This window comes from Ranitomeya imitator, chromosome 2 (assembly GCF_032444005.1).
Source record: "Ranitomeya imitator isolate aRanImi1 chromosome 2, aRanImi1.pri, whole genome shotgun sequence".
In the NCBI taxonomy this organism is placed as follows: domain Eukaryota; kingdom Metazoa; phylum Chordata; class Amphibia; order Anura; family Dendrobatidae; genus Ranitomeya; species Ranitomeya imitator.
The window spans coordinates 571,271,230-571,296,740 of NC_091283.1; the positions used below are offsets into that span (position 1 = coordinate 571,271,230).

At 46.0% G+C, this 25,511-nt stretch overlaps 1 protein-coding gene across 2 annotated transcripts in view; it reads left to right on the forward strand.

The window, feature by feature from the left end:
• Positions 1-25,511, forward strand: part of OTOP3 (otopetrin 3) — a 130,115-nt gene that overhangs the window by 98,341 nt on the left and 6,263 nt on the right. The window contains exons 5-6 of one of the 2 annotated variants that reach the window (XM_069752146.1): positions 3,890-3,999; positions 4,090-5,288. In XM_069752146.1, the coding sequence (XP_069608247.1) occupies positions 3,890-3,999; positions 4,090-5,288 (1,309 nt within the window). The remainder of the gene's footprint in view (positions 1-3,889; positions 4,000-4,089; positions 5,289-25,511) is intronic. The other variant, XM_069752145.1, reaches the window with a different exon arrangement.

The window sequence follows — 25,511 nt, forward strand, 5'->3', positions numbered from 1 at the left end:
GCGTTAAGACCCCTGTAATCTATGCAAGGACGTAATTCTCCATTCCTCTTCTGCACGAAGAAGAACCCTGCCCCTGCAGGTGACACTGACTTCCTAATGAACCCTCTTGCCAAATTTTCCTGGATGTATTGGGACATAGCCTCTGTCTCCGGGAGGGAGAGGGGATAGACCAATCCCCGAGGAGGTTCTGCTCCAGGCAAGAGATCAATAGGACAGTCATAGGGGCGGTGAGGTGGAAGGGTCTCCGCAGCCTTTTTGGAGAAGACGTCTGCATAGGACCAATAGCATTTGGGAAGGGAAGAAAGATCTGCAGGTATCTCGGTGGTAGAAACCTGAACGCACTCTCTCAAACATCTGCCCTTACATGAATCACTCCAACCCAATATCCTCCCAGAGGACCACTCAATATGTGGGGAGTGGAAACGGAGCCAGGGTATTCCCAGCAGAATCTCATCCATTCCCTCGGGAAGGATAAGAAGGGAAATTATCTCCTGGTGGGATGGGGACATAGCTAACGTGAAAGGGACAGTCTGGTGTGTTATCTGAGATGGAAGTGTTGACCCATTCACTACTCTAACAGTCACCGGTTTGGCGAGCATCACCAGAGGTATTGCATGGTGCAGAGCAAAAGCTGAGGAGATGAAATTCCCCTCAGCTCCAGAATACACACAAAGCTCGACTGTTAGAGAGTAAGAGCCTAATATGATTGTCCCTTTGAAGGACAGCTTGGAGGAAAATGCCGCTGTGTCTAGTGAACCTCCTCCAAGGGTTACTAGACGCGATTGTTTACTCGACCGCCGTGGACATTTATTGGCATAATGTCCTTCTTGTTGGCAATTTCTGCAAACCACGGGTACTCGAGCGGTCCAAGACTTAGGTCCCGCTCGAGAAACCTCCATGGCCTCATGGGAGTCGGACGCCTGAACGGAAGATTCCAGTGGTCTGGCGAAGGTGGGAGCCAGCCGAAACCTCTGCCTACACTGGGCCCGCTCCAACTTCCGCTCGTTAAAACGGAGGTCGATGCGGGTAGATATAGAAATAAGCTCCTCCAGTGTGGCGGGAATCTCCCTGGTGGCCAAGGCGTCCTTCACATGGTCTGCCAGTCCTCTCCAGAACACCGGAATAAGGACTTTATCCGGCCATTCCAGCTCAGAGACCAGAGTCCGGAATTGGACGGCGAACTGGCTGACCATGGACGAACCCTGTGTTGTTGCCAACAATTGGAGCGCGGTATCGTGGGTGACACGAGGTCCCAAAAAGACCTGTTTAAGAGCGTCCAGGAAGAGAGGAGCACTCTGCGCCACACAATCATTGCGCTCCCATAGCGGCGTTGCCCACTCCAACGCCCTGCCCGACAAAAGGGATAAAATAAATCCCACTTTCGCCCGTTCCGTAGGAAAACGTGCAGCCAGAAGCTCAAGATGTATGGAGCACTGACTCACGAATCCCCGACATAGCTTACTGTCACCAGCAAACTTGTCTGGAAGCGGGAGACGGGATAAAGTCGGAGCAGGGGTGGCAGAGGACAAACTGGCTGCAGCTACACTTGCAGCCTGAACAGCGACTGCGGTAACATCCACAGCTGAGGTTATGCGCTCGAGAGCCGTCAACCTATCCTCCAGCTGCTGGATGTACCGCTGTAAACGCTGATCGTCCCCCATTTACCAGCCAGACCCTGGCGCTAGTATACTGTTAGGGCTGGCGGAACGCACCGAGTAAATATAGAGATGTTATTTGGTGCGTTCGCAGCCCGGGGTCCACCGTGCAGGAATAGAACCTGCTGCTGGCAAACAGCGGCACGATATGGCGGTAGAAGCGAACTCTGTTGCTTCACAGAGTCGCTATAAGGAAAGGACTGTGTCCTGTTAAACTCCACAGGAATACACAGTAACTGCTGAGCAGATAGCAGCTTGTGGTCACGCAGTCCAGGAGGCAAACATACAATCTCCTCACCGGTGGAGCCGGTATTCTAGCGGCTTATTTCAGCCGGGGCCCTGCAACCAAACACACAATCTCCTCACCGGAGGTGCCGGTATTCTAGTGGCTTATTTCAGCCGGGTCCCTGAATACACACAAGCGTGACCACAGTAGCGCAAAACTCATGTCATGCATTGATACTAGCGCATGGCCGTGCGGCCATGCGAGCCTTATATAGCTGCAGCAAGAAAAAGACCTTCCTAGAAGGACCAATGAGAGACTGCCATAACTGAGCATGTGACCCTAGATCTCCACTGAGAGATCTTACCCTGGGCATGCTCAGTCTGTGAAAAGCAGGAGTTAGTCCTAGCAGCAATAGGACCTTCCTACCATGTGACCCTCGATCTCCACTGAGAGATCTTACTCAGGGCATGCTCAGAATGAGAAAAGCAGGACTTAGTCGCAGAAGCGTCTGCTCGCCGCTGCCCAGCACTGACTTCAGTGGCAGAAGCAGGAAAGCCAGCAGTAACTCTCTGTACAGAGTGGGACTGAGCAAGACGCTTGGACTGACGTCTCCGCTGAGCAGGCACAACTGCGGCAGGAGAGGAATGGGAGACCGCAGCGGAGATGACCCGAGATTCCCCCTGTGCAGAGGCGGGAACTCGACCCCTAACACCCAAGCTCATGAAAAATGGAGATCCTACGGGTCTCGGAAAATGACTAATTTTTTTTTTTGTAGCAAACTTTGGATTTTTTTTCGCCACCTAAATAAAAAATATCCTAGACATGTTTGATGTCTATGAACTGATAATGACCTGGAGAATCATAATGGCAGGTCAGTTTCAGCATTTGTGCTGTGGAATTGCACTTTTTTTGCAATTTCACCGCACTTGGAATTTGTTTCCCATTTTTGAGTACCTAATATGGTAAAACTAATGGTGTCGTTCAAAAGTACAACTTGTCCCACAAAAACCAAGCCCTCACATGGCCATATTGATGGAAAAATATAAAAGTTATGGCTCTGGGAACAAGGGGAGTGAAAAACAGAAATGCAAAAACAAAAAAGGGCTCCGTCTTTGAAAATGTTGTACTTGATGGGATTTGAGCCCAGGAACCCAGCCCTGCAAAGCAACAGTGCTAACCACTGAGTCACTGTGCTGCCCATAATCTGCAGAGACTGACCAATTGCTGTGATAGTGGCGGGTGGGACCAACACCTTGTCAAAGAGGAGCCTCATTATGACTAGTGCCGTCATAGACAGCACTTATCACCCCTGACCACCAATGTAAGGGTCCTTTGGATTTGATTTTAATGCAAAAGCACCACAAGTGGCCGGCGCCCATTTTCCCACAACACATAGCGGTATGTCCGTATGCGTGAACTACTTGCAAAATAAGACATACCGGTACATCCGATATCAGGAAGTGGTTATAGACTCTGCACTCTGGCCAACAGATAAAAATTTAGAAATGCGGACTAGCCTCAGAACTCCCTAATAGGTTATATAAGAATAGGTTTTATATACCGGACCACCTGGATACCAAGCTCCCACCCATTTTCCCTATCAATTATTCAACAGTGTTTGTGTTATCACGAGAGCTTTAATTGCAGTTTAGAATTATTTTTCCATTTCTGTAGAGGAGAATGCTGTATGTACTGACTTACTGTTGAGTGTTTTAGCACACATACAATCTAAACAATCAGAGCTGTAGGTTATAATATGGGGAGTAGAGGCCTCTGAGGAGACAGGATATGGAGACAGGATGTTAAAGACCCACCCTGTTGGAGCAAAAGTGGGAAAAAATCAGCCAAAGGAAATGAAAAGCATAAAAATATTATCAACTGGTAATCCTTGGCCTGCGCTGTTTCAGCCCACGTCTAGAAAGCACCATACATTGTCTATAGGTTTACAAGGCAAAAATTGCAATTTGATTTTGTACCATATGGACACTCATTTCAGTTTAATCCCCAGGTGGTGCATCATGCTAACTATGGCTACCAATTTACTGCTTTGGCTCCTGGCTGTGATAAATGACTCTGTGCACCGAGAGACGGAGAGCTTGCAGTCAAACAACACATCAGGCAAGTACTTAAAACCCAGTGACTATAGTACCATTTTCATGTTGTTTGAATGCTTGACATTTTTGAGTACTAATTCTACATTGATGTTAGTTCTATCCCTAGATGGAAATGGCACCTCTGGATGCTTGTGCCCTAAATTCTCAATTTGTTGGACCTTTAAACGAGGATATGTAACTTTATACCCTTTCAATCTCGAATACAGTCTGATTTGTGCCTCCATGCTTTTTATAATGTGGAGGAACGTCGGCAGAAGAGAACTTCACCATTCAATACTGTCCCACCCGAGATTTCATCTGCAAGGGGTCCTTTATGGACCAGTTTTGGGTGTTGCTGCATTACTAGTTGGAATTTGTATCTTCATCCAGTACCAAGTTCAAGCTTCAAGCGGAACTGTAACCACAACCTCCTTTATTGTATATTTTATGTACTGTATCATTCTGCTATTAATGATGGTTGTACCCTGCCTAATAGGAATAATTGCCCAAACCTTTAGAGATAAAAGACACACTGATCTCACAAGACAGGATAATGAAAATGATGAAGATCCTGATATACAAGGCAGAGAAAAGAGGCAAAAAAATTGTAGGCACAGGAATATGAAGAAGAATAAGGATCATGGGCAGTCAGAAGCAGAAGCAGATGAACATGGAGAGTCAAATGAAGCAAATAATAACTTTGAGGATCCAGAACAAATTGGGTATCACATAATAGCAGGAGAGGAAAAGTCAAAGGACAATGAAAAGCAAGCAGAGGGTGAAATGCCCAATGGATATACTGAAATGCAGAACATGAACAATGAACAAATGGACACAAACAATTCTCAGACAAAAGGAAACTTCAGCACAGAGATAAACACACATCACCAGAAGAAGACCAATAGTCACAGAGGTCCAATGAAAAACTATACTCGAAGTCTGGAAATTATTCTCCTGCTTGGAGCAGCCCTTGGTCAGATTTCAATTTCTTACTATTCCATGGTTGCTGTTGTAGCCACTGGTTCATGGAATCTGCTCAACAGTTTGAACCTGATGTACTCCATCCTTATGATCTTACAACATATATTTCAAAATATTTTCATAATAGAAGGCATGAGAAAAGAGCACAAGGAGCATTCATATCTACAGGCCAAAAAGGAGAACAAAGGGGAGCATGATGACACTCCTCGAAGGCTTTCCATAGTTGAGATCCACAAGGCATCTGTGGCTTATTTACATAATGTTGGACGTCTCAGTGTCAGCCGCAGACTGGTGAAGGAGATGGCGCTTTTTCTCATTCTCTGTAATTTTACGGTGAGTTATTCTTTCCAACAAAGTGCAAATTAATGTGAAAGACCATGTAATTCAATTTAGGTTCATAGAGCCATCTGCACAGACTTATTTATTTCAAGGCATAGCAAAAGATGACAAAGTAACTGCATGTACAGTGAAGGAAATAATTATTTGATCCCTTGCTGATTTTGTAAGTTTGCCCACTGAGAAAGACATGAACAGTCTATAATTTTAAGGGTAGGTTAATTTTAACATTGAGAGATAGAATATCAAAAATAAAATCCTGAATATCACATTGTATAAATTATATACATTTATTTGCATTTTGCAGTGAGAAGTAAGGATTTCATCCTTTACCAAACATTAAGAGTTCTGGCTCCTACAGACAAGTTAGGTGCTCCTAATCAACCCGTTACATGCATTAAAGACAGCTGTCTTACATAGTCGCCTTTATGAAAGACTCCTGTCCACAGACTCAATTCACCAGTAAGACTCCAACGTCTACAACATGGGCAAGAGCAAAGAGCTTTCTAAGGATGTCAGGGACAAGATCATACACCTGCACAAAGCTGGAATGGGCTACAAAACCATACGTAAGGCGCTGGGTAAAAATGAAACAACTATTGGTGCAATAGTAAAAAAATGGAAGAAACATAAAATGACTGTCAATCGACATTGATCTGGGCACCATGCAAAATCTCACCTCGTGGGCTATCCTTGATCATGAAGAAGGTGAGAGATCAATCTAAAACTATAAAAGGGAAACTTGTTAATGATCGCAAGGCAGCTAGGACCACAGTCATCAAGAAAATCATTGGTAACACATTACACCATAAAGGTTTAAAATCCTGCAGTGCTTGCAAGGTCTCCCTGCTCAAGAAGACACATGTGCAGGCCCATTAGAAGTTTGCCAATGAACACCTGGATGATTCTGAGGAGTGATTGGGAGGTGCTGTGGTCAGATGAGACAAAAATTGAGGTCTTTGGCATTAACTCAACCATGTTTGGAGGAAGAGAAATGCTGCCTATGACCAAAAGAATACCATCCCCACTGTCAAGCATGCAGGTGGAAACATTATGTTTTGGAGGTGTTTGTCTGCTAAGGGCACAATACTACTTCACCACATCAATGGAAGAATGGATGGAGCCATGTACCATAAAATCCTGAGTGACAAGCTCCTTCCCTTCGTCAGGACATTAAAATGGGTCGTGGCTGGGTCTTCCAGCAAGACAATGACCCAAAACATACAGCCAAGGCAACAAAGGATGGGGTCAAAAAGAAGCAAATTAAGGTCACAGAGTCAGTCTCCAAATCTAAATCCCATAGAAACTTATGGAGGGAGTTGAAGCTTCGAGTTGCCTAACGACAGCCTCAAAATCTTAATGCTTTAGAGATGATCTGTAAGGGTATGTGCACACGATGCAGATTTAGTGCAGAACTGCAGCAGATTTTTCTGCAGCAGAACGCTGCAGAACTGCACTGTGATCACAGTACAATGTAAATCAATGTGAAAAAAAAAAAGCTGTGCACATGGTGCAGAAAAATCTGCGCAGAAACGCTGCAGATTTCAAAGAAGTGCCTGTCACTTCTTTTGTGCAGTTCTGCAGCGTTTCTGCACCCCTCCATAATAGAAATCTGCAGGTGCGTTTTTGATGCGTTTTTGATGCGGTTTTTGTGCAGATTTGTGCTAAAAAAAACGCATCAAAAACGCATAAAAAACGCATAAAAAACGCATCAAAAACGCATAAAAAACGCACCTGCAGATTCTGCCAGGAGATGCAGATTTAGTGCAGAACTGCAGCAGATTTTTCTGCACCAAATCTGCATCGTGTGCACACAGCCTAAAGAGGAGAGGACCAAAATTCCTTCTGACATGTGCGCAAACCTCATCATCAACTACATAAAACGACTGACTGCTGTGCTTGCCAATAAGGGTTTTGCCACCAAGTATGAAGTCTTGTTTGCCAGCGGGATCAAATACTTATTTCTCACTGCAAAATGCAAATATATTTATATAATTTATATAATGTGATTTTCTGGATTTTATTTTTGGTATTCTATCTCTCAATGTTAAAATTAACCTATCCTCAAAATTATAAACGGTTCATGTCTTTGTCAGTGGGCAAACTTACAAAATCAACAGAGGATCAAATAATTATTTCCTTCACTGTACATAAAAAAAGTGAAAACTTTTTCACTTAAACTTAAAGGATCACTGGTTGACAAGTAGTATTACGTGCGTATCCCAAGTTCTCCTTGACAATACCAGACTGAACTGAGCTCAGACAATGATTAACATACATTGCAGAGAACAATTTGTTTTCTTCTAATAGGTCTAAGGCTAGATTCACATTAGTGTTTCTGTGCGCAGCGTATCATCTGCATGCGCAAACGGATGCCAAAATGCATGCAAAAGCATGCTTACGCCTGCGCATCATCTTGTGCATGACGCAAACAAAAATGCGCTTAAATACGTTTTGGCATGCGTTCATGTTTTTTATGTGCATTTTCTGGACATGTGCAGTCTAAAGTAAGCATGCATATCAAACGCATGCGTACGCATGTCCTTGCGCACCAATGCGTTCCCATAGACAGTAATGCATTTTTTAACACAATCGTCCGCATGCGGATGATTGCTCAATATTTGACGCCTCAAAAAATGCAACATGTTGCGTTCGCCAGACACCACCGCACACTGCAAAACAACGCATCCGCATGTGGACGCATGCAAAAGCATGCCCCTGCAAAGACCATTTTAAAGATATGTACGTGTGACGCATGCGGATGTATGTGGATCATACGCCGCACACAGAAACACTAAAGTGAGCCCGGCCTAACTGAGGATCGACATTGAAGACAAAATATTCTGCATAAAAATGAGCAAATGCACTGATCTGTAGAATGATTTAACATACAAGTGGTGACAACTTATTTTCAACTTTATGTTCAAAATACTAACAGATTTGTGGCTTATAAATATGGCAAGTGGAAGGTTGCATCAAAAGGTTGTCATTTCAGGACAGCATGTGCCTTTGTCACCAGGTGAAATTCGGTTTTGTAATGGTGGCACCAAAGTTACTGCTTCATGAGGGGAACCGATCTTAGTTGCTGCTCTCCTCCCTGACTTATAGTGTGTTATGGCCATTGTATCCCGTTTATATTCATATGCCAACCTAATAGAACAGAAAAGTTGAGTGTTACTTACCAAAAATGTATTTTCCTTTAGTTGGAAGGAGGCACAATGGCTATAGTTTCCTGCTGCAACTGACAAAGCTAATAACTAGTACAAAAATATATATGTATATTAAAAAAGTGTGCCATAGTATTTTTTTTTTGTTATTTATGTAGAGCCATTAATTGCATGAGGCTTTACAGACATTATCATCAATGTCCCCATTATGGCTCACAATCTAAATTCTAAATCAGTATGTCTTTGCAGTGTGGGAGGAAACTGGAGAACCCAGAGGAAACCCACACAGCAGCAGTGTTGGGAAAGAAGCAGTACAGCTGGGCCAACAGCATTATGAGAGGAGAGCTGATGTTTTTAATGCAACAATTCTTGCTGTATCCCCTCCCCAAGCACTAAATTCTGTGAGATAGAGCAGAAAGATGTATGTAATCAACACTTTAAGGTGCATGTAAAAGTTTGGGCACCTCTGGTCAAAATTACTGTTATTGTGAACAGTTATAGAGCAACTCCTTCATGATCAAAATATATGACGTCCATAAAATAATAAAGCCTATACTCACCTTCTGTGCTGGCACCGTTCCCGCAGTAATGGCACTCGCTCTCTCGGGGCTCAAGTGCGGTTGTTGTGACTCGTGACAACTGTGAGCTATCAGCGCTGGCGTCACTGTCCCCACCTTAGGACAAATTGAAAATGAAAAGGAACTCCGGGCTGCAGCTGATCTTGGACTGCCTCTTCCTGCTCAATTTGTCCGGAAGTGAGGACAGTGACGCCACCAGTGCTGACAGCACGGGAGACTGAGTGCCGCAAGCACGGGAGGTGAGTAAAAGCTTTATATTTTATAAAGGCCAAGTGAGGGGTATGACAAGAAATTGTCCAAGTAGTGGACAACTTCTTTAAGCAAGTTGAAGGTGAAACAATCTTTAAAAGGCCTAACGTTAACAATGACACATTTCCTTTGTATGTTAGACAAAAAAGTCATTTTTTCATTTTAAAAATTAGAAAATGGGCAATGCAAACGTTTGGGCACCGTTGGAGATTTGTGTGCACAGAAAACTTTCACGTAATTGGCCTGCCATCTTTATAAAAATCCAGCCTCGTCTAACCTTGTACCAAAAAAACAGCAGCCATGGGTTCTTCTAAGCAACTGCCTTACACTCTTACGGCTGTCTGCGGAGGGACTAGAAATTCCTGAAATCGATGGGAACAGTGCTCATATGACATGGGAACAGCATGTCGGAAACCCCTGGAAGCATTTCTGACTCAAAGGTCACTGTGGGGACAATGTTGTCAGAGTCTTACGCCACTACAGACTCACAATAAAACATACAAAAACAGAACCAAAATGGATTTTCCTGGGAAATATGTTAAGGAACATCCTTTCCAGGGTTATGACTTGTATATAAGGCAAAATACATAACCAAAAACAAAAATGCTCCCCCACTCCTTGGGCTATGTTCACACGTAGTGTTTTTGATGCACTTTTAAACTTTAGCATTGCTTTCAACAAAGACAAATACATTCACTGGGAACTGTCATTTTAACATTTTGCAACCTTATCTGGCCATGTGGTGTGTGACACGTCATCAGACACATCCTGTTTCCTTTCTGAAGGTGGGTCTCTGAAAGTCACAAGGAGTGGGTCTCCCATAATGTTTGCCTATGCAGTGAATGCAAGGGTTGCCAAAAATTTTGAGGCACTCCAATGCCCCTTTGAAGAGACATAGAGGAGAGCCTCATGAAAAAATGTTCCCATTATTAGGAAGTGGGCCTCCCATAGTGTTTGCCTATGCAGCGAATGCAAGGGCTGCCAAAAATTTCGAGGCACTCCAATGCCCCTTGAAAGAGATGTGGAAGAGGGCCTTATAAAAGAAAATGTTCCCATTAGAAAGGAGCAGGTGTCCTAGACTTGTAATGCCCATGCACTAAGTGTATGGGATTATCAGTTATAATTCCACCAGCAGGGCAGGACAGGACGCCCAAAGCGTAGAGAGCCAGTTCATACCACGTCTCCAGCTTGGATACCCAATAATTATAAGGCACAGAGGAATCATGAAGGATGTTGATACGATCAGCAAGGTACTCCCACAGCATTTTCACAAACTTTGCACTCCTTGTGAGAGTACCCCATGCTTCAGGGCCTGTGTGATGGGAGGGTTTGAGAAAACTCTCCCAGAGCTTTAACAGTGTTCCCCTGCCTCTGCTGGATTGGAGTTGTGTCTCTCTCGCCTGTACTCCTTGGTTGTCCAACGAACTGTGACCTCTGCCGCCAGCGTTTTCAGATGAGAATTTTTTTAAAATAATTTCGCAACAATGGACTTTCGGTACTGCCCCATTTTAGTAGACTTGTCCACCTCGGGAATAAGAGATAGAAAGTTCTCCTTGTAGCCTGGGTCTAGAAGTGTCACCAACCAGTAATGACTGTCACCCAAAATTTTGAGAATGCGAGGGTCACGGGAAAGGCAGCGTAACATAAACTCAGTCATGCGTGCCAGACTGCAAACAGGCAAAACTTCCGTGTCCTCACCAAGAGGACGACTGACCATGCTTTCCTACTCCTCCTCCTCCTCCCTGTCCTCAGGCCATCCACTCTGAAAAGACGGTATGACAGTTGTGCAGGAAGTACCATCTATAGAGCATGAAAATAGCTCATGTTCTTCCTCCTCCTCTTCCTCTTTGTCCCCCAATCCATGTTGAGATGAGATGAGGCTGGGCTGTGTGTAATCACCCTGTAAGGTTCCTTGCTCTATCTCATTGTGCTCCTCCTGCAATGCATTCTCTTTGATTGTGAGCAGAGAGTGTTTCAGAACACAGAGAAGTGGGATGGTGATGCTAATTATAGCATCCTCGCCACTCACCATCTTGGTGGAGTCCTCAAAGTTTTGGAGGATGGTACACATGTCTGACATCCATTTCCACTCCTGAGGTCTTATGTGTGGAGTCTGAACTGAATACCAACGGCCTTGTTGATGCTGGTGGTCAACAACTGCCCTCTTCTGCTCACAAATCCTTTCCAACATCTGCAGTGTAGAGTTTCAATGCATGGGGACATCACACACCAGTCAGTGAACAGGAAGCTGCAACCGCTGCTGAAGCAATGGCAAGGGCAGCAGAAGCTGTAGCTGACTTTCTAAAATTGGAACAGATGTGGCATACTTTGACAAGCAGATCTGGCAGCTCCGGGTAGGGTTTGAGAAACCGATGAACCACGAGGTTAAGCACATTGGCGAGGCATGTTACGGGTGTGAACTTGCCTTGCCTCAGAGCTGCCACCAGGTTTCGTCCATAGTCCCACATGACCATGCCTGTCTATAGGTTCAACGGTGTCAGCCACAGATCTGCCTGCTCTTCCAGAGCTGTACACAACACTTCAGCATTGTGTGGTTTGTCTCCATAGAATATTAGCTTCAGCAGACTGTTGCCGCTTGGCTGAGGCAGTTCGGCAGTGCTTCCAGTCTGTGACTGATGTGGTCATTTTGGAGATGGAGGCTGAAGAGGAGGAGGTGCATGAGCTGTAGACTGTGGGGGCAACCCTGATTGACCTAGGGCCCGCAATCCTCGGCATCCGGAGGACATGTTCCATCCCAAGGTCCGGCTGGGTCCTGGCTTCCACTATGTTAACCCAGTGTGCCATCAGCGAAATGTACCATCCCTACCCACAAGCGCTTGTCCACGTGTCCGTGGTTAGGTGGACTTTCCCTGTAACTTCATTGTTGAGGGCACGGCTAATGTTGTGGGACACGTGCTTGTGTTATGCAGGGAGGGAACACTGAGAGAAATAGTGGTGGCTGGGGACCGAGTACCGAGGGATGGCCACCGCCATCAGGTTGCGGAAAGTTTCCGTCTCCATAAGCCTAAAAGGCAACATTTCGAGTGCAAGCAGTCGCAAAATGTGGGAATTTAGTAGTGTGGCCTGTGGGGCATTAGCAGCGTATTTGTGCTTGTGTTCCAAGGTCTGGGGTATGGACAACTGAAGGCTGCGCTGGGACAAGGATGTGGACGTGCTTGCTGATGGTGCTAAATGAGCGTGTGCAATGACAGGTGCAGGGCAGGAAGCATCTTCGCATGCACCATGGACACGGGATTGGCTTGAACGCACAACAGCGGAAGCAGCAGTGGTGTCACCCGCAGACACTGTTCCTGGACCCTAGGGTTTGGGCCACAAAGTCGGGTACTTTACTGCCATGTGCTTGATCATGCATGTGGAGGTCAGGCTGGTAGTTTTCTACCCCTGCTGGTGCTGGCCTGGCAGGTGGTGCAAATGGCCTTTTTGAGGTTATTGGTAGATTCTTTAAAAAATAACCAGACTTTGGAAGACCTAACAGTTGTACTGGCAACTTCCGTCATGTTGGTGTTACGGAGAACAGTTGCCCACCTTCTGTCTGCAGCCACCACACTGCTTCTTCCTGCCTGATGGGGTGCTACACCTCCCTCCCGTGTGTGCTGCTGTCCTCGCTCTTCATGTCCTCCTGCCAGGTTGGGTCAGTTACTATATCATCCACCACCTCGTCTTCCACTTCCGCACTCTGGTCCTCCTCCTGTCTTTCTGGCAATTGTGTCTTATCATTGTCCACCTCTTGTGAAACTTTCCCAGTGTCGCCTTCATGTGACCGTGGCTGCTCAATTATTTGGGCATCACTAAATGCGATCTCCTCTTGCCCCGCTTCAAGTGGACTGGGCGCAAGGCCCAAATCTATAAATGGAAAAGTGAACTGCTCTTCGGAGTGTCTAAGTGTGGGATCAGTTGTCTCCGGGCACTCAGCATGGTGGGAGGAAGGAGGATCAGGGTGAGGAATATATGGTCCAGACTCATGGCTACTGAGACTTGACTGTGTGGAGATCAATCTGCCTCCATACAGTATCATGTTATCAGCACCACATCTGCAGTTTTATCCGGGAAATGTGCTACTGAGAACAATGATTTTTGTTCCGGCATAAAAAAATCAATCATTCGATGAATAGACAGCATTTTGCTTGTTTAGTATAATGCACCGCATAGTCCTCCACATAGTATACTGCACCACATAATCCTACATATTGTATAATGCACAATCCATAGTCCTCCATATAGTATAATGTGCACCATAGTCCTCCATATTGTATAATGCACTCCCCAAAGTCCTCCATATAGTATAATACACTCCCCAAAGTCCTCCATATAGTATAATACACTCCCCATAATCATCCATATATTATAATTCACACCCCATAGCCTCCTTACAGTATAATGCACTCCCCTTAGTCTCCCATATAGCATAATGCACTAGCCATAGTCCTCCATACAGTATAATGTGCAACCCATAGTCTTCAATATAGTATAATGCTCTCATAGTCCTTCATATTGTATAATGCACCCATTATAATGCACCCCACGGTCCTTCATATAGTATAATGCATTCCCTATAGTCCTCAATACAGTATAATACATTCCCCATACTGTAGTCCCCCATAGTACCCCATACAGAAAAATGCATCCCTCATATAGTACATACAGTATAATACAGTCTTTAGTCCTTGATAGGGTATAATGCAGCCCCATATAGTATAATGCAGCACCCATATAGTACATATAGTATAATGAACTCCTCATAGTCCTTGAAAGAGTACAATGAGGCCCTACAGAGTACAATGTTGCCCTGCAGTGTACACTGCGGCCTCATACAGTAAAATGCTGCCTCATACAGTAAAATGCAGCCACATAGAACAAAATGCAGCTTCATCTAGTATAATGCTACTCACATATAGTAAAATACAACCCTGATATAGTATAATGCAGCCCCATGTACTATAATATAGCCCTCATGTAGTATAATGCAGCCCCTATACAGTATAATGCAGCCTCATATAGTATAATGCAGCCACCAATATGGTATAATGCAGCCCCATACTATATAATGCAGCCACATAAAGTATAATACAGCCCCAAATAGTATAATGCAGCATCATAGAGTTTGATTCAGCCCCATAGAATATAATGCAGCTCCATAGAGTAAAATGCAGACTCATAGATTATAATGCAGCCCGATAGAGTATAATGCAGCCACATAGAGTATAATGCAGCCCTCATACAGTATAATGCCTTCTCATATACAGTAGTATAATGCAGCATCCATAATACTGATACAGTTGAATGTGCGATTGGAGAAGAGACAGGTCCGGCGCCACTGCTGACACTGGGTCCACCTGTCTCACAGGTCCCGTAGTGGCTGCATAGTGTGCTGCTATTAGTGGCACACCACTGGCTGGGGGCCCTTTGGGGACTGAGGGCCCTAGGCAAATGCCTAATTTGCCTGCCCCTGGCTTTGATGATCTCAGCTGTTCAGTATTGACCACTCCTATATATAATATCCTCTGGCAATCTGGATTGCCAGTGTTAGTCATGTACTGCCTGCTGTGGAGTGTAGGTGTTGGTTGTTGATAGAGGCATTTGGAATGTAGATCTGTGACTGTTGCTTGGTGTTTCGGCCGTGTGCAAATCCTCTTCCTTTTCTATTTGGTTTTTCTTCATTTTCTATCCATTGTTCCTTTCTGTTGTCTGTGAGTGTTTATTTGTATGTTTGGTATTTTATTTATCCTTGTACGTCCTCCCTAGTTAATCTTGCTTGTGTACCTACATACACTACTTCTCTCCACTTCCCTGGGTGGGGAAGGGCCAGATATAGGGCTTATTCAGGAGTTCAGCAAGGCATGTGGCCCTGGTGTCTTCACCATCAGAAGTAAGTTAGGAACAGGGAAGAAGCCCCTGGCCCCGAATATTCCAACAACAAAGTTGTGACATTTTTTGACCTATCATGGATCCTACTACTGCTCTGGCTGGGCATCTGCAGCAGCTCAGCCTGGAGGTGGCAGAACTTTGCTCTGTTGTTACACAACACTCAAGCATGGCTGATCTGGTGACCACTACTCCCAAGCAGCCCCAGGTGGAGCCCAAGGTCACTTTACCTGACAGGTTTTATGGGGGGGGGGGGGTGAGACAAGTTTGTTGTGTTCAAGGAGGCTTGTAAGCTATACTTTGTTATGTCCTCACTCCTCTGTAACTGAGAAGCAACCGGTGGGGATTTTATTTTTTCAGGTGCTGGGTCACATACACGATAACCCCAACTGCATTTTTCTGGCCGAGTCTACGCTACATCAACTTCGGTAGGGAGACCGGCTGGTGGAGGAGTATTGCTCCGAGTTTTGAAGGTGGTCCACCAATATCAAGTGGAATGACCCCGCACTCTATAGTTAGCTCAATAAGGGTTATCTATAAATGTAAATGATGTCCTTGCCCTGCATGAGACTCCAGTCTCCCTTGAGGTGGCCATGTCTCTGGCCATCCATGTGGACCGCTGACTTTGTCAATGACATAGGGGGACACTCCAATTTGCGAGGCACCCGGAGTCAAGGGAACATGGGTCTGAGTCAACCGAGAAACCCATGCAGTTAGGTGGGGCGGCACCTTCTGTTGGTCCAATGGTAGCTCGGCGTAAAGAGTGAATGTGTGTCTTCTGTGGTGGAAAGGGTCCTTTTGTGGGTACTTGTCCTTCCATATTCCACCGTAAACAGCTGCCGGCAACAAATTACAGCGGCTCTTTCGGCGCATTCGCATTGCAGCCGCCAGGTCCTGAATGCGGACACAAGCGTCAAGCGCAGCATGCACGTGCGGGGAAAAGGGCCCCCGGAGCTTGCGCACGGAGCCCAAAAACGCTGGTTTGCAACAGGGCACAGCTGGCAGCAACACGACACGCACGGCCACAGAAATAACAAAGTTGAACATATTACCATGATGCATATCAAGAACCTTAAGCAGACCACAGTCAATGTATATACAATACAACATAGCGTTCTTCTTGTTGAAGTCCGCACAGAATGGTAAATGTCTCTGTGCATAATAATGCAAATCAAAGGAATGAGTAGATGTCAGTCCATTCAGAATGTGCAACTGTGAGCCATGGCAACTAGAAGAAGGTCGTGCCTCTTGTCCAAAATATGTGTCTGAAGTCTGTAATAGATAGAGTGGCAACATGGTGTGGACCACAGTTTTCGAAGAGGAAGAAGAAGGGCAGATGGAGGACACAATGGGCCCCAGAGTGTCACAGGTTACTAGTGATGCAAAAGATAAAAATCATTAAAAACTGCACAAAAACAAATAAAATTAAAAACAAAAACATCAGAGCCGGCTAACAGGGCAGTAAATTAATGGGAAACAGGAAGAAACCTAGCATTTAATATAGCCAAGAAGGGGGAAAGGTGGGGGGGGGGGGGGCGAAGATTTCATAGGGAGGGGGTGAAGCTCAATGTTTGATTTAAACTCTTCGGTAACATAGTATCAAGTAGCACAATCCACCTCATTTCGATTTGCGCTAAAAGTTTCTTGTTGTCATAGCTTCTAATCCCCATATGTAGGGCATCAATCCCCTTCACCTGAAGTAATTTAGCATCACATTTGTGATGCGTCTTGAAGTGACAGGGGATTGTTTTAGATCAGAAATGTCGGACGCTGTCTTGGCCGCACCAATGTCCCGCACATGCTCATGAACGCGAACTTTCAGTTCGTGGGTGGTGAGTCCCACATATATCCTAGGACATGGACGCGTGGCATAATAAATCACGTTGGTAGTGTTGCAGGAAATCTGCTGTCTGATTTGAAATTCCTTGGACCCATCTGCAGAAATAAAACTGGAGCAGCGCAGGACATTGGCGCAAGCAAGACAGTGCCCACATTGAAAACACCCCCAAATAGAGCCAATAGTGCCAAATGGATTACTTGGAGTTGGAGCGTAGTGGCTCCGAACCAGTAAATCATTTAGATTCTTTCACCTCTTGGAAGTCATTTGTGGAGAAGTACCCAAAGTGGCCATCATGGAGGGCTCCATCCCCAGGACCGACCAGTGTTTTCTCAAGATCGAACGCATGTTGTTCCATTCATGATTGTACGTGGAAATGAACCGAATAGGTCCATCTCCACCCACATTATTATGCTTCCTGACTGGGTGTGAGAGACTGTTATGTGGGATTTTTCTGGCATGATCATACCCAGACTTAACACAACTCCGACTATAACCCGGAGCCATGGAGCGTTTTTTTCAAATCCAAGGCTTGTGATTCAAATTTCGTGTCAGAGGAATAGATTCGTCACATCCTGAGGAACTGTCCGACCAGGACGGTCCTGATGGTGGACAGATCATGAGCTGAAGAAGCATGCAGTAGAGAACTAACGGATGTCGGTTTCCTGAAAACATCCGCCTGGATGCGCCGTTTAATATCAACCTCCAGGCGGACGTCCAGGAAATCAACCATCTTATCACTATAGGTGTACTTAAGTTTTATCTTAGAAGCATTGCCAATGAGTATTCTCATGAAATCCACGAGCTGCTGGACCGACCCATCCCACAAAAACAGGATGTCATCAATGTAGCGATACCAGCACAGCACATGGGGGTCGAGGGCATCCTTGTGGACCTTGAGTAGGCAATAAAATGTTGGAACTCTGGGGGATTTGACCATCAAACCATCAAAAACACCCTTGGTAATAGTACCCCCCCCCCCTAAAAAGCCCTGACCAGGATCTGCTCTAGCTCCCGCAAGAAGGAGGCCATGGGATTGAAGGATAACTTGAGACACGTCTTAGAATTCTTGAGTTGGTGGAAAGCCTTCCTGCTTATACTTCTCATTTGGCCAGACAACAATGATCCCCCCCTTGTCCTCGGGTTTAAAAACAACATCATGCTAAGATTGTAGTTGTGTAATAGCCTGACGCTGTTTGAAAGTTAAATTATCATAAGTACGTCTTGTAGATAATTTTTTTAAATCTTCTCTAACCAATTTTGTAAAAACTGCTGGGCTCAGGGACAAGGGGGGAACCTGGCAGATCTGGGCAAGACAGAAGACGGAAACTTACTTTCGTGTGGAATATTTTGTTCCTCAAGTAGATCCTCCAAATCACGGAGTGTCTCCTTCTCAATTTCACTCATGGTCTCTGAAGTGGACTTTTTACCATGTAATTTTTTTAAAATCAACTTGTGGGAGAAAAGATGCAGATCCTTCAGGGCTGTAAAGTAATTGAAAGGGTTAGTAGGAGAGAAGGTCAAGCCCTTACCCAGAACCTCCAACTGAGAATCAGTGAGTACATGCGATGAAAGGTTCAGTACCTGGAGTCCTCCCTGACGACCAGTCCAGGATGTCTTTCTCCCCGATCCTTTACTCTTGGTGTATTGTCTAGTAGCAATCCTTTTATTAGTGGACTCAGAAGTGGGCATATTATCTGATTGTGACGTTGTCACGCTCACGCCCTGACTGGAGGGCGTGAGCTCGGGGGGTTTGTGCCCCACTGTGCCACAAACCAGACTACCCTGGAAGGGGCGTGACTATGACAGCTGCCTGGGTTTTCACTGGAGCCTCTGATGGTGAGGACAGGCTTGTGCAGCAGGCAGCTGCCAGGTGCTACTCCAGGGTGGTGTCTGGCTGTGGCTGCTGCAGGGCCGGCTCCAGGTTTCTGAGGGCCCCGGGCGAAAGAGTCTCAGTGGGCCCCCCCCCCACCCCTCTAACACATACCATGATTCATAATGCACAGATACAGGAGAGAAATATAGCACAGCCACGTAGCATATTATAGCACAGCCCACGTAGTATATAGCACAGCCCACGTGGTATATAGCACAGCCACGTAGTGTATAACAGCCCACATAGTATATAGCACAGCCTTGTAGTGTATAACCGACCACATAGCATATAACACAACCCACGTAGTGTATAGCACAGCCCACGTAGTGTATAGCACAGCCCACGTAGTGTATAGCACAGCCCACGTAGTGTATAGCACAGCCCACGTAGTGTATAGCACAGCCCACGTAGTGTATAGCACAGCCCACGTAGTGTATAGCACAGCCCACGTAGTGTATAGCACAGCCCACGTAGTGTATAGCACAGCCACGTAGTGTATAGCACAGCCCACGGAGTATATAACACATCCATATAGTATATAGCACAGCCAGTCATGTAGTATATAGTCTATAAGTCCCACCCACACCTAGCATCACTCAGATGCCATACTGTAGGTCTGTGGTGGCCCCGTACAGTCGCACCTTGTCCTCCCAGGCTGCATCCCCCGCAATGCTTTGGGACCAGCCTGGAACTTGGAAGGATTGCTTTCACCGTCACTCACGTTGTACAGGGTGCACCGTTCACTGACTGCTGGCTGCTCGTGCTTGTCATCGTCTTCCTGCTTGGCGCTGGACCTGGCTGGACAGTGGATGATCGCTGAGCGCCTGAGCTCACCTGGAAGTGACGACACAGACAGCCCGGAAGTGACTCTTCATATCCATGGTGACGGGTGAGTATTCCAGCACCTGCGCAGCGAAACTCAGTCACAGAGAGAGCTCTGTGCCGCGCCTGCTGCCAGGGATGGCTCCGCCTCCGAGTCCTGGCTGGGAGACGGAGATCACGGAGCTCAGCTGATCTTTTAATACACACACAGCACAGCCGGATGTAGTCTGGCTGCGGGGGCCCCCCGGCTCCAAGTCATCAGTGTAGTATCGTCCGTGTCTGTACTGCTACTACCTTAAATGGGCCCCACGTCTCGCCAGGGCCCCGGCATTTGCCCGGGTACGCCGGGTGCTGACGCCGGCCCTGGGCTGCTGATCCCACTTGGGAGACAGGAACACCTGGATTGGTGCGGGCATTAGGCAGGACTGGCAGAAGAGCAAGGCTGGAACACAGACGAGTAGGCTGGCACGGCTGAGACAGGGCTGGCAGAGACACGGCAGGAAACAGGACTGGCTAGGACAGCAGGAACACAGGACTGGAAGGCAGGGCAGGAACGGCGGGACTGGCAGGAACACAGGATTGGGAGGCACTCCAGAGAACACAGGACTGGAAGGCAGGGCAGGAACGGCAGGACTGGCAGGAACACAGGATACACAGGACTGGTTGATGTGGTGTATGAATCAGGCTGCACTCAGATGACACCCGAGTGCAGTCCTATTGTGAGCGTGATGAAGGAACAGGTAGGGACCTGTACACACAGAAGATGCAGGTACGGAAACAAGCCAGAAGGAAAGGAGAATGAAGGAACAGGTAGGGACCTGTACACACAGAAGATGCAGGTACGGAAACAAGCCAGAAGGAAAGGAGAATGAAGGAACAGGTAGGGACCTGTTCACACAGGAGGACCAAGTAACAAGTAGAAGGTGGAACTAAGAGAAGAGAAGGAGAAGGCAGAGCCAAGGACGGAGCCGCAAGAGGCGGAGCCAAGGGCGTAGACGCTGGAGGCGGAGCCAAGAGCGGAGATGCTGGAGGCGGAGCCAAGAGCGGAGATGCTGGAGGCGGAGCCAAGAGCGGAGACGCTGGAGGCGGAGCCAAGAGCGGAGATGCTGGAGGCGGAGCCAAGAGCGGAGATGCTGGAGGCGGAGCCAAGAGCGGAGATGCTGGAGGCGGAGCCAAGAGCAGAGATGCTGGAGGCGGAGCCAAGAGCGGAGCCAGATAGAACCGCAAAGAGCGGAGCCACAGAGCAAAGCCAGAGAGTGCGAAGCAAGGTCTGAGTGCAGAGCCGCAAGAGTGCGGAGTGTAAGCAGACAGAAAACACAAGGAAAGAAAGCAGGGAAGGAAGCCACAGACAAGGAGACCGAGAAAAGACAAAGTACAGACAAGGCAATAGAACCAGACACAGGGACAAAGACACAGGGACCAGGATATTCAGCCTCCTGGAGGGCGGACTACAAGAACAAGGCAAAAGCACAGAGAAAAGCTCAGAGGGAGTAACTCAGAGCAAGGCCAGGCAAACTCAGCAGCTAAACACTAACTGAGCTAACACATTGCACAGGCCCAGACCACAGGGTGGAGCTGCACTATATACAGACGGCCTCTTGGTAATTGGTCAGGAACTGATTAGACAGATGCACCTGATTCCTATAAGAACCAGAGAGTTCAGGCGCCGGCCCCCTATACACATAGCCATGATGCATGCAGAGAGCAGAGACACAGAACATGGAGCTGGCATGAAACAGAAACCACATCATGACCTGGAGCAGTGGGTAAGATTGTGTGAGAGATGTGAGGCCATGCTGTGATGCCAGCAGAGTTGTTACAGACGTATTAGGCCTTATGTCCTCGTCGTAAGTAGATCTACTAGACCGTGCAGAGGTAGATCTAGACCGAGAATAAGACATATTCCGGAATCTAGAACGAGACCGGCCAAATGAATTCCACCACCTGTACACCCTGTATTGCTGTTTACCTTGAATGTCTCTATTGAATTTTTTTGTTTTAGTGGATTGCATATCATTGGCCCACTTTTGTAATTCAGCATCAATTTCTTCATTTATTTTTTTAAGGGCATCTGCCGTCATATCCTTTTGGCATGGATAAGGTGGCCATTTCTACCTTACTGGACAGTGGGGCGGGGTTTAATTTGATCTACGCTATTTTCATCCAGGCTCGTGGCTTCAAACCACAAATATTGTCGAGATCAATATCCATTATCGCTATTGACTTTGCACCCTTGAGCCAGGGGTATTTTACTCAGGTCGTTCATATGTTGCATTTACAGGTAAGGGCCGTGCACTCTGAATTTAGACTGTTATAAGTTAGAGGGCTTGCTTTCTCCTGTTGTTATTGTACTATGTTAGCTTATGCTGCACAATCTTGTGGTAGACTGGCACACCCAGGAGGTAGTGAAATGCAACAAGTATTGCCAAAATCACTGCTTGAGCACCTGGTTAGCCAGGGTTGGTACCCAATATCTGCCTGTAAACCTGTCTGACTTCGTGGATTTGTTTTCAGAACAGGGATGCCAAGAACTATTTCCACATTGTCCTTATGATTGCGCCATTAATCCGATTTCTGGGGCCAAACTGCCAAAGACCAGGCTATACAATATCTCAGGTCCAGAGAGGCAGGCTATGAAGGACTGAAAGTCTGGCAAAGGGTCATATCAGACCTTCTTCATCTCCCATTGCTGCAGGATTTTTTCTTTATCAAGAAAAAAGACGGGAGGGTTACACCCTTGCCTAGACTTTTGTGAATCATGGTCAGGGATCCACACCCTCTCCCTCTTATCGCAGACCTCTTTAATCAGATTGTGGGAGCCAAATGGTTTTCTAAACGATTTCATGGGGCTTATAATCTAATTTGCATCAAGGGGCGGGATGAGTGGAATACAGCCTTCAATATGCCTGAGGGACACTATGAAAACCTTGTGATGTCACTTGGGTTGACTAATGCTTCCTCCTTCATTTAACACTTTTAAAATTACATTTTTAGTCACCTGGCAGGTAGGTTTGTTGTGATCTACCTTGATGACATTTTGATTTATTCGCCTTACCTTTAGTCACATCAGGTACATTTCAGGCAAGTCCTTCAGACACTCAGAGACAATAAATTATTTGACTAACCAGAGAAATGCATGTTCTCAGTTCAGGAGAGCCCTTTTCTTGGATATTTTTTATTGTCCACCGGTTTTGGCATGAATCCGGCGAAAGTCCGGCCGGTATTGGATTGGGATCATCCCAAGGACCTAAAGGCCTTACTAAGCTTTTTGGGTTTTGCCAACTACTAAACTAAATTCATCAAAAACTTTTTAGTAGTGGCCAAACCTCTGACGGATATGACCAGGAAAGGGACAGACTTTTCCAAATGGTCCAGTCCGGCCCAGGAGGCTTTTGACACCTTTGCAACTGCACCAATCCTTATACAGCCTGATATCACTTTTTATTGTAGAAGTTGATGCGTCTGAAGTGGGGGTGGGGGCTGTATTATCGCAGGCTGTATCTCCTCGTAAATGGTGTCCGTGTGCATGCTTTTCATCCTCTGAGAAGAACTATGACACTGGTAAGAGGGAACTTTTGGCAATTAAGTGGGCTTTTGAAGAGTAACGTTATTTTTTGGAAGGGGCAGTTCATTCGGTTATGGTAATCACTGACCATAAAAATATTTTATACTTAGAATCTGTTAAGCGTCTGACACCCAGACAGGTGGTCTTTGCTCTTCACCAGATTCAACTTTTTTTATGACATATAGGCTGGGGCATTTAGGTGTTAAGGCGGATGTCTTATCCCGTTGTTTTCCTGGGGAGGAGACAATTGTGAACTGGTTCCTCTACTACAGAAAGGGGTAGTTATTGCTGCTATAAGTTCTAATCTTGAGAAAGAGGTTCATGGGGACACCCCAGTTGCTTGTCCTTTAGGTAAACTGTTCATAACTGTGAATCTCAGTCTTAAAGTTATAAATGAACATCATGATTCAGTCTCGACCAGATACCCTGGTAGTAAAGCCACCACAGATCTCTTTACCCAACTTTTTGTTTGGCCTGGGGTGCATCAGGATGTTCGGGGATATGTAGCTGCCTGTAGTGTGCATTCTAAGACCCCTCATACTCGACCGTCTGGGTCTCTCCAACTATTAGCAATTCCCAATAGATCTTGGTCTCATTTGTCAGTAGATTTCATTACTGATGTACCTATATCTGTAGGTGATATAGTTATTTTGGTGGTAGTAGACTGGTTTAGCAAGATGCATCAATCGCAAGACCTTTGTTCAAATATTTTCAAAAAAATAGTGAAAATATATGGGATTCCTACCGATATTGTTTTTGACCAGGGGATGTAATTTATTTCTAAATTTTGGAAAGTGTTTTGAGCTCAGTTTAGGATCCATCTGTTGTTTTCCTCAGCCTTTCATCCACAGTCTAATGGGCTAACTGAACGCGTTAACCAGAATCTTGAGACCTATCTTAGGTGTTTTGTGTCTGAGAATCAGGAGGATTGGGTCACTTACTTACCCCTAGCTGAATTCATGGTGAACAACCGTTGTCTTGAGTATACTGGTAAGTCCCCACTCTTCGGGGCCTATGGGTTTCATCCTCATTTCAATTCTTTAATAGGAATCGTCCCTCGGAAATAGCTGATTATGAATGGCTTTCATAATCTATTACGCCTGTGTAGCAGAGGATTCTTAATAATTTGAAGAATATGGGGTTCAAATATAAGAGTGTGGCTGATTGGAGATGTTTGTTGGGTCCGGACCTGTGTGTTGGTGATTTGATGTGGTTGTCTGCGAGGTACATTTAGTTAAAGGTCCCAGGTTCATTGGTCCTTAGATTGTTGCCGTTGTCAATCCTGTAGCATTCTGTCTTGCTCTGCCACCTACTTTTAGGATTTATAATGAGTTTCACCAGTCTCTGCTCAAAAAGTATGTTGTGTCCTCTGAACCATCATCACCACCTCTATTTTCAGTCATTGTTGATGGGAATTTGGAGTTTCAGATAGCCAAGATCTTGGATTCTCACTTGGTTCGTCGATCTCTTCTGTGTTTGGTATAGAAGGGATACGGTCCTAAAGAGAGAATGTGGGTACCAGCATTTGATGTCCATGCAGTCAGGTTGATCCGGTCCTTTTTAACTGCATACCCTGATAGGCCCAGCCCTGAGGATCCGGAGGTCCCTCTAAGAAGGGGGGGTACTGTCACAGGCTTATCACTATGGAGGGGCTAGAAGACCACAGCGTCTGACTTCTTATACTCATGCACTGATTAGAAGCATTTCTCCCTCATATTAAACAGTGCAGGTTTCTTTCAGCAGTGTTCAGCTCAGAGTCTCTGAAGCTTTCCTGCTTGGATGATCTCAGCTGTTCGATATTGACCACTCTCCTCTACTATATATACTCACCTCTGGCAATCTAGAATGCCAGTGTTAGTTGTGCTGCCTGGTTTAGAGTGGAGGTGTTGGTTGTTGGTAGAGGCATTTGGAGGGTTGATCTGTGACTGTGACTTGGTGTTTCGGCTGTGTGCAAATCCTCTTCCTCTCCTGTATGGTTTTCCTTCCTTTACTGCCCAGTGCTCCTCTGTGTTGTCTGTGAGTACATATTTGTATTTTTGGTATTTCATTTATCCCTGTACATCCTCCATTGTTAGTCTGGTTTGTGTACATACATACACTATTTCTCCCCATTTTCGTGGGTGGTGAGGGGGACAGATATAGGTCTTATTAAGGAGTTCAGCAAGGTACATGGCCCCGGCGTCTTCACCATCCGAAGTAATCCGAAGAGCAGGAATAGTTAGGGTGCCCCTAGTGTTAAGGGA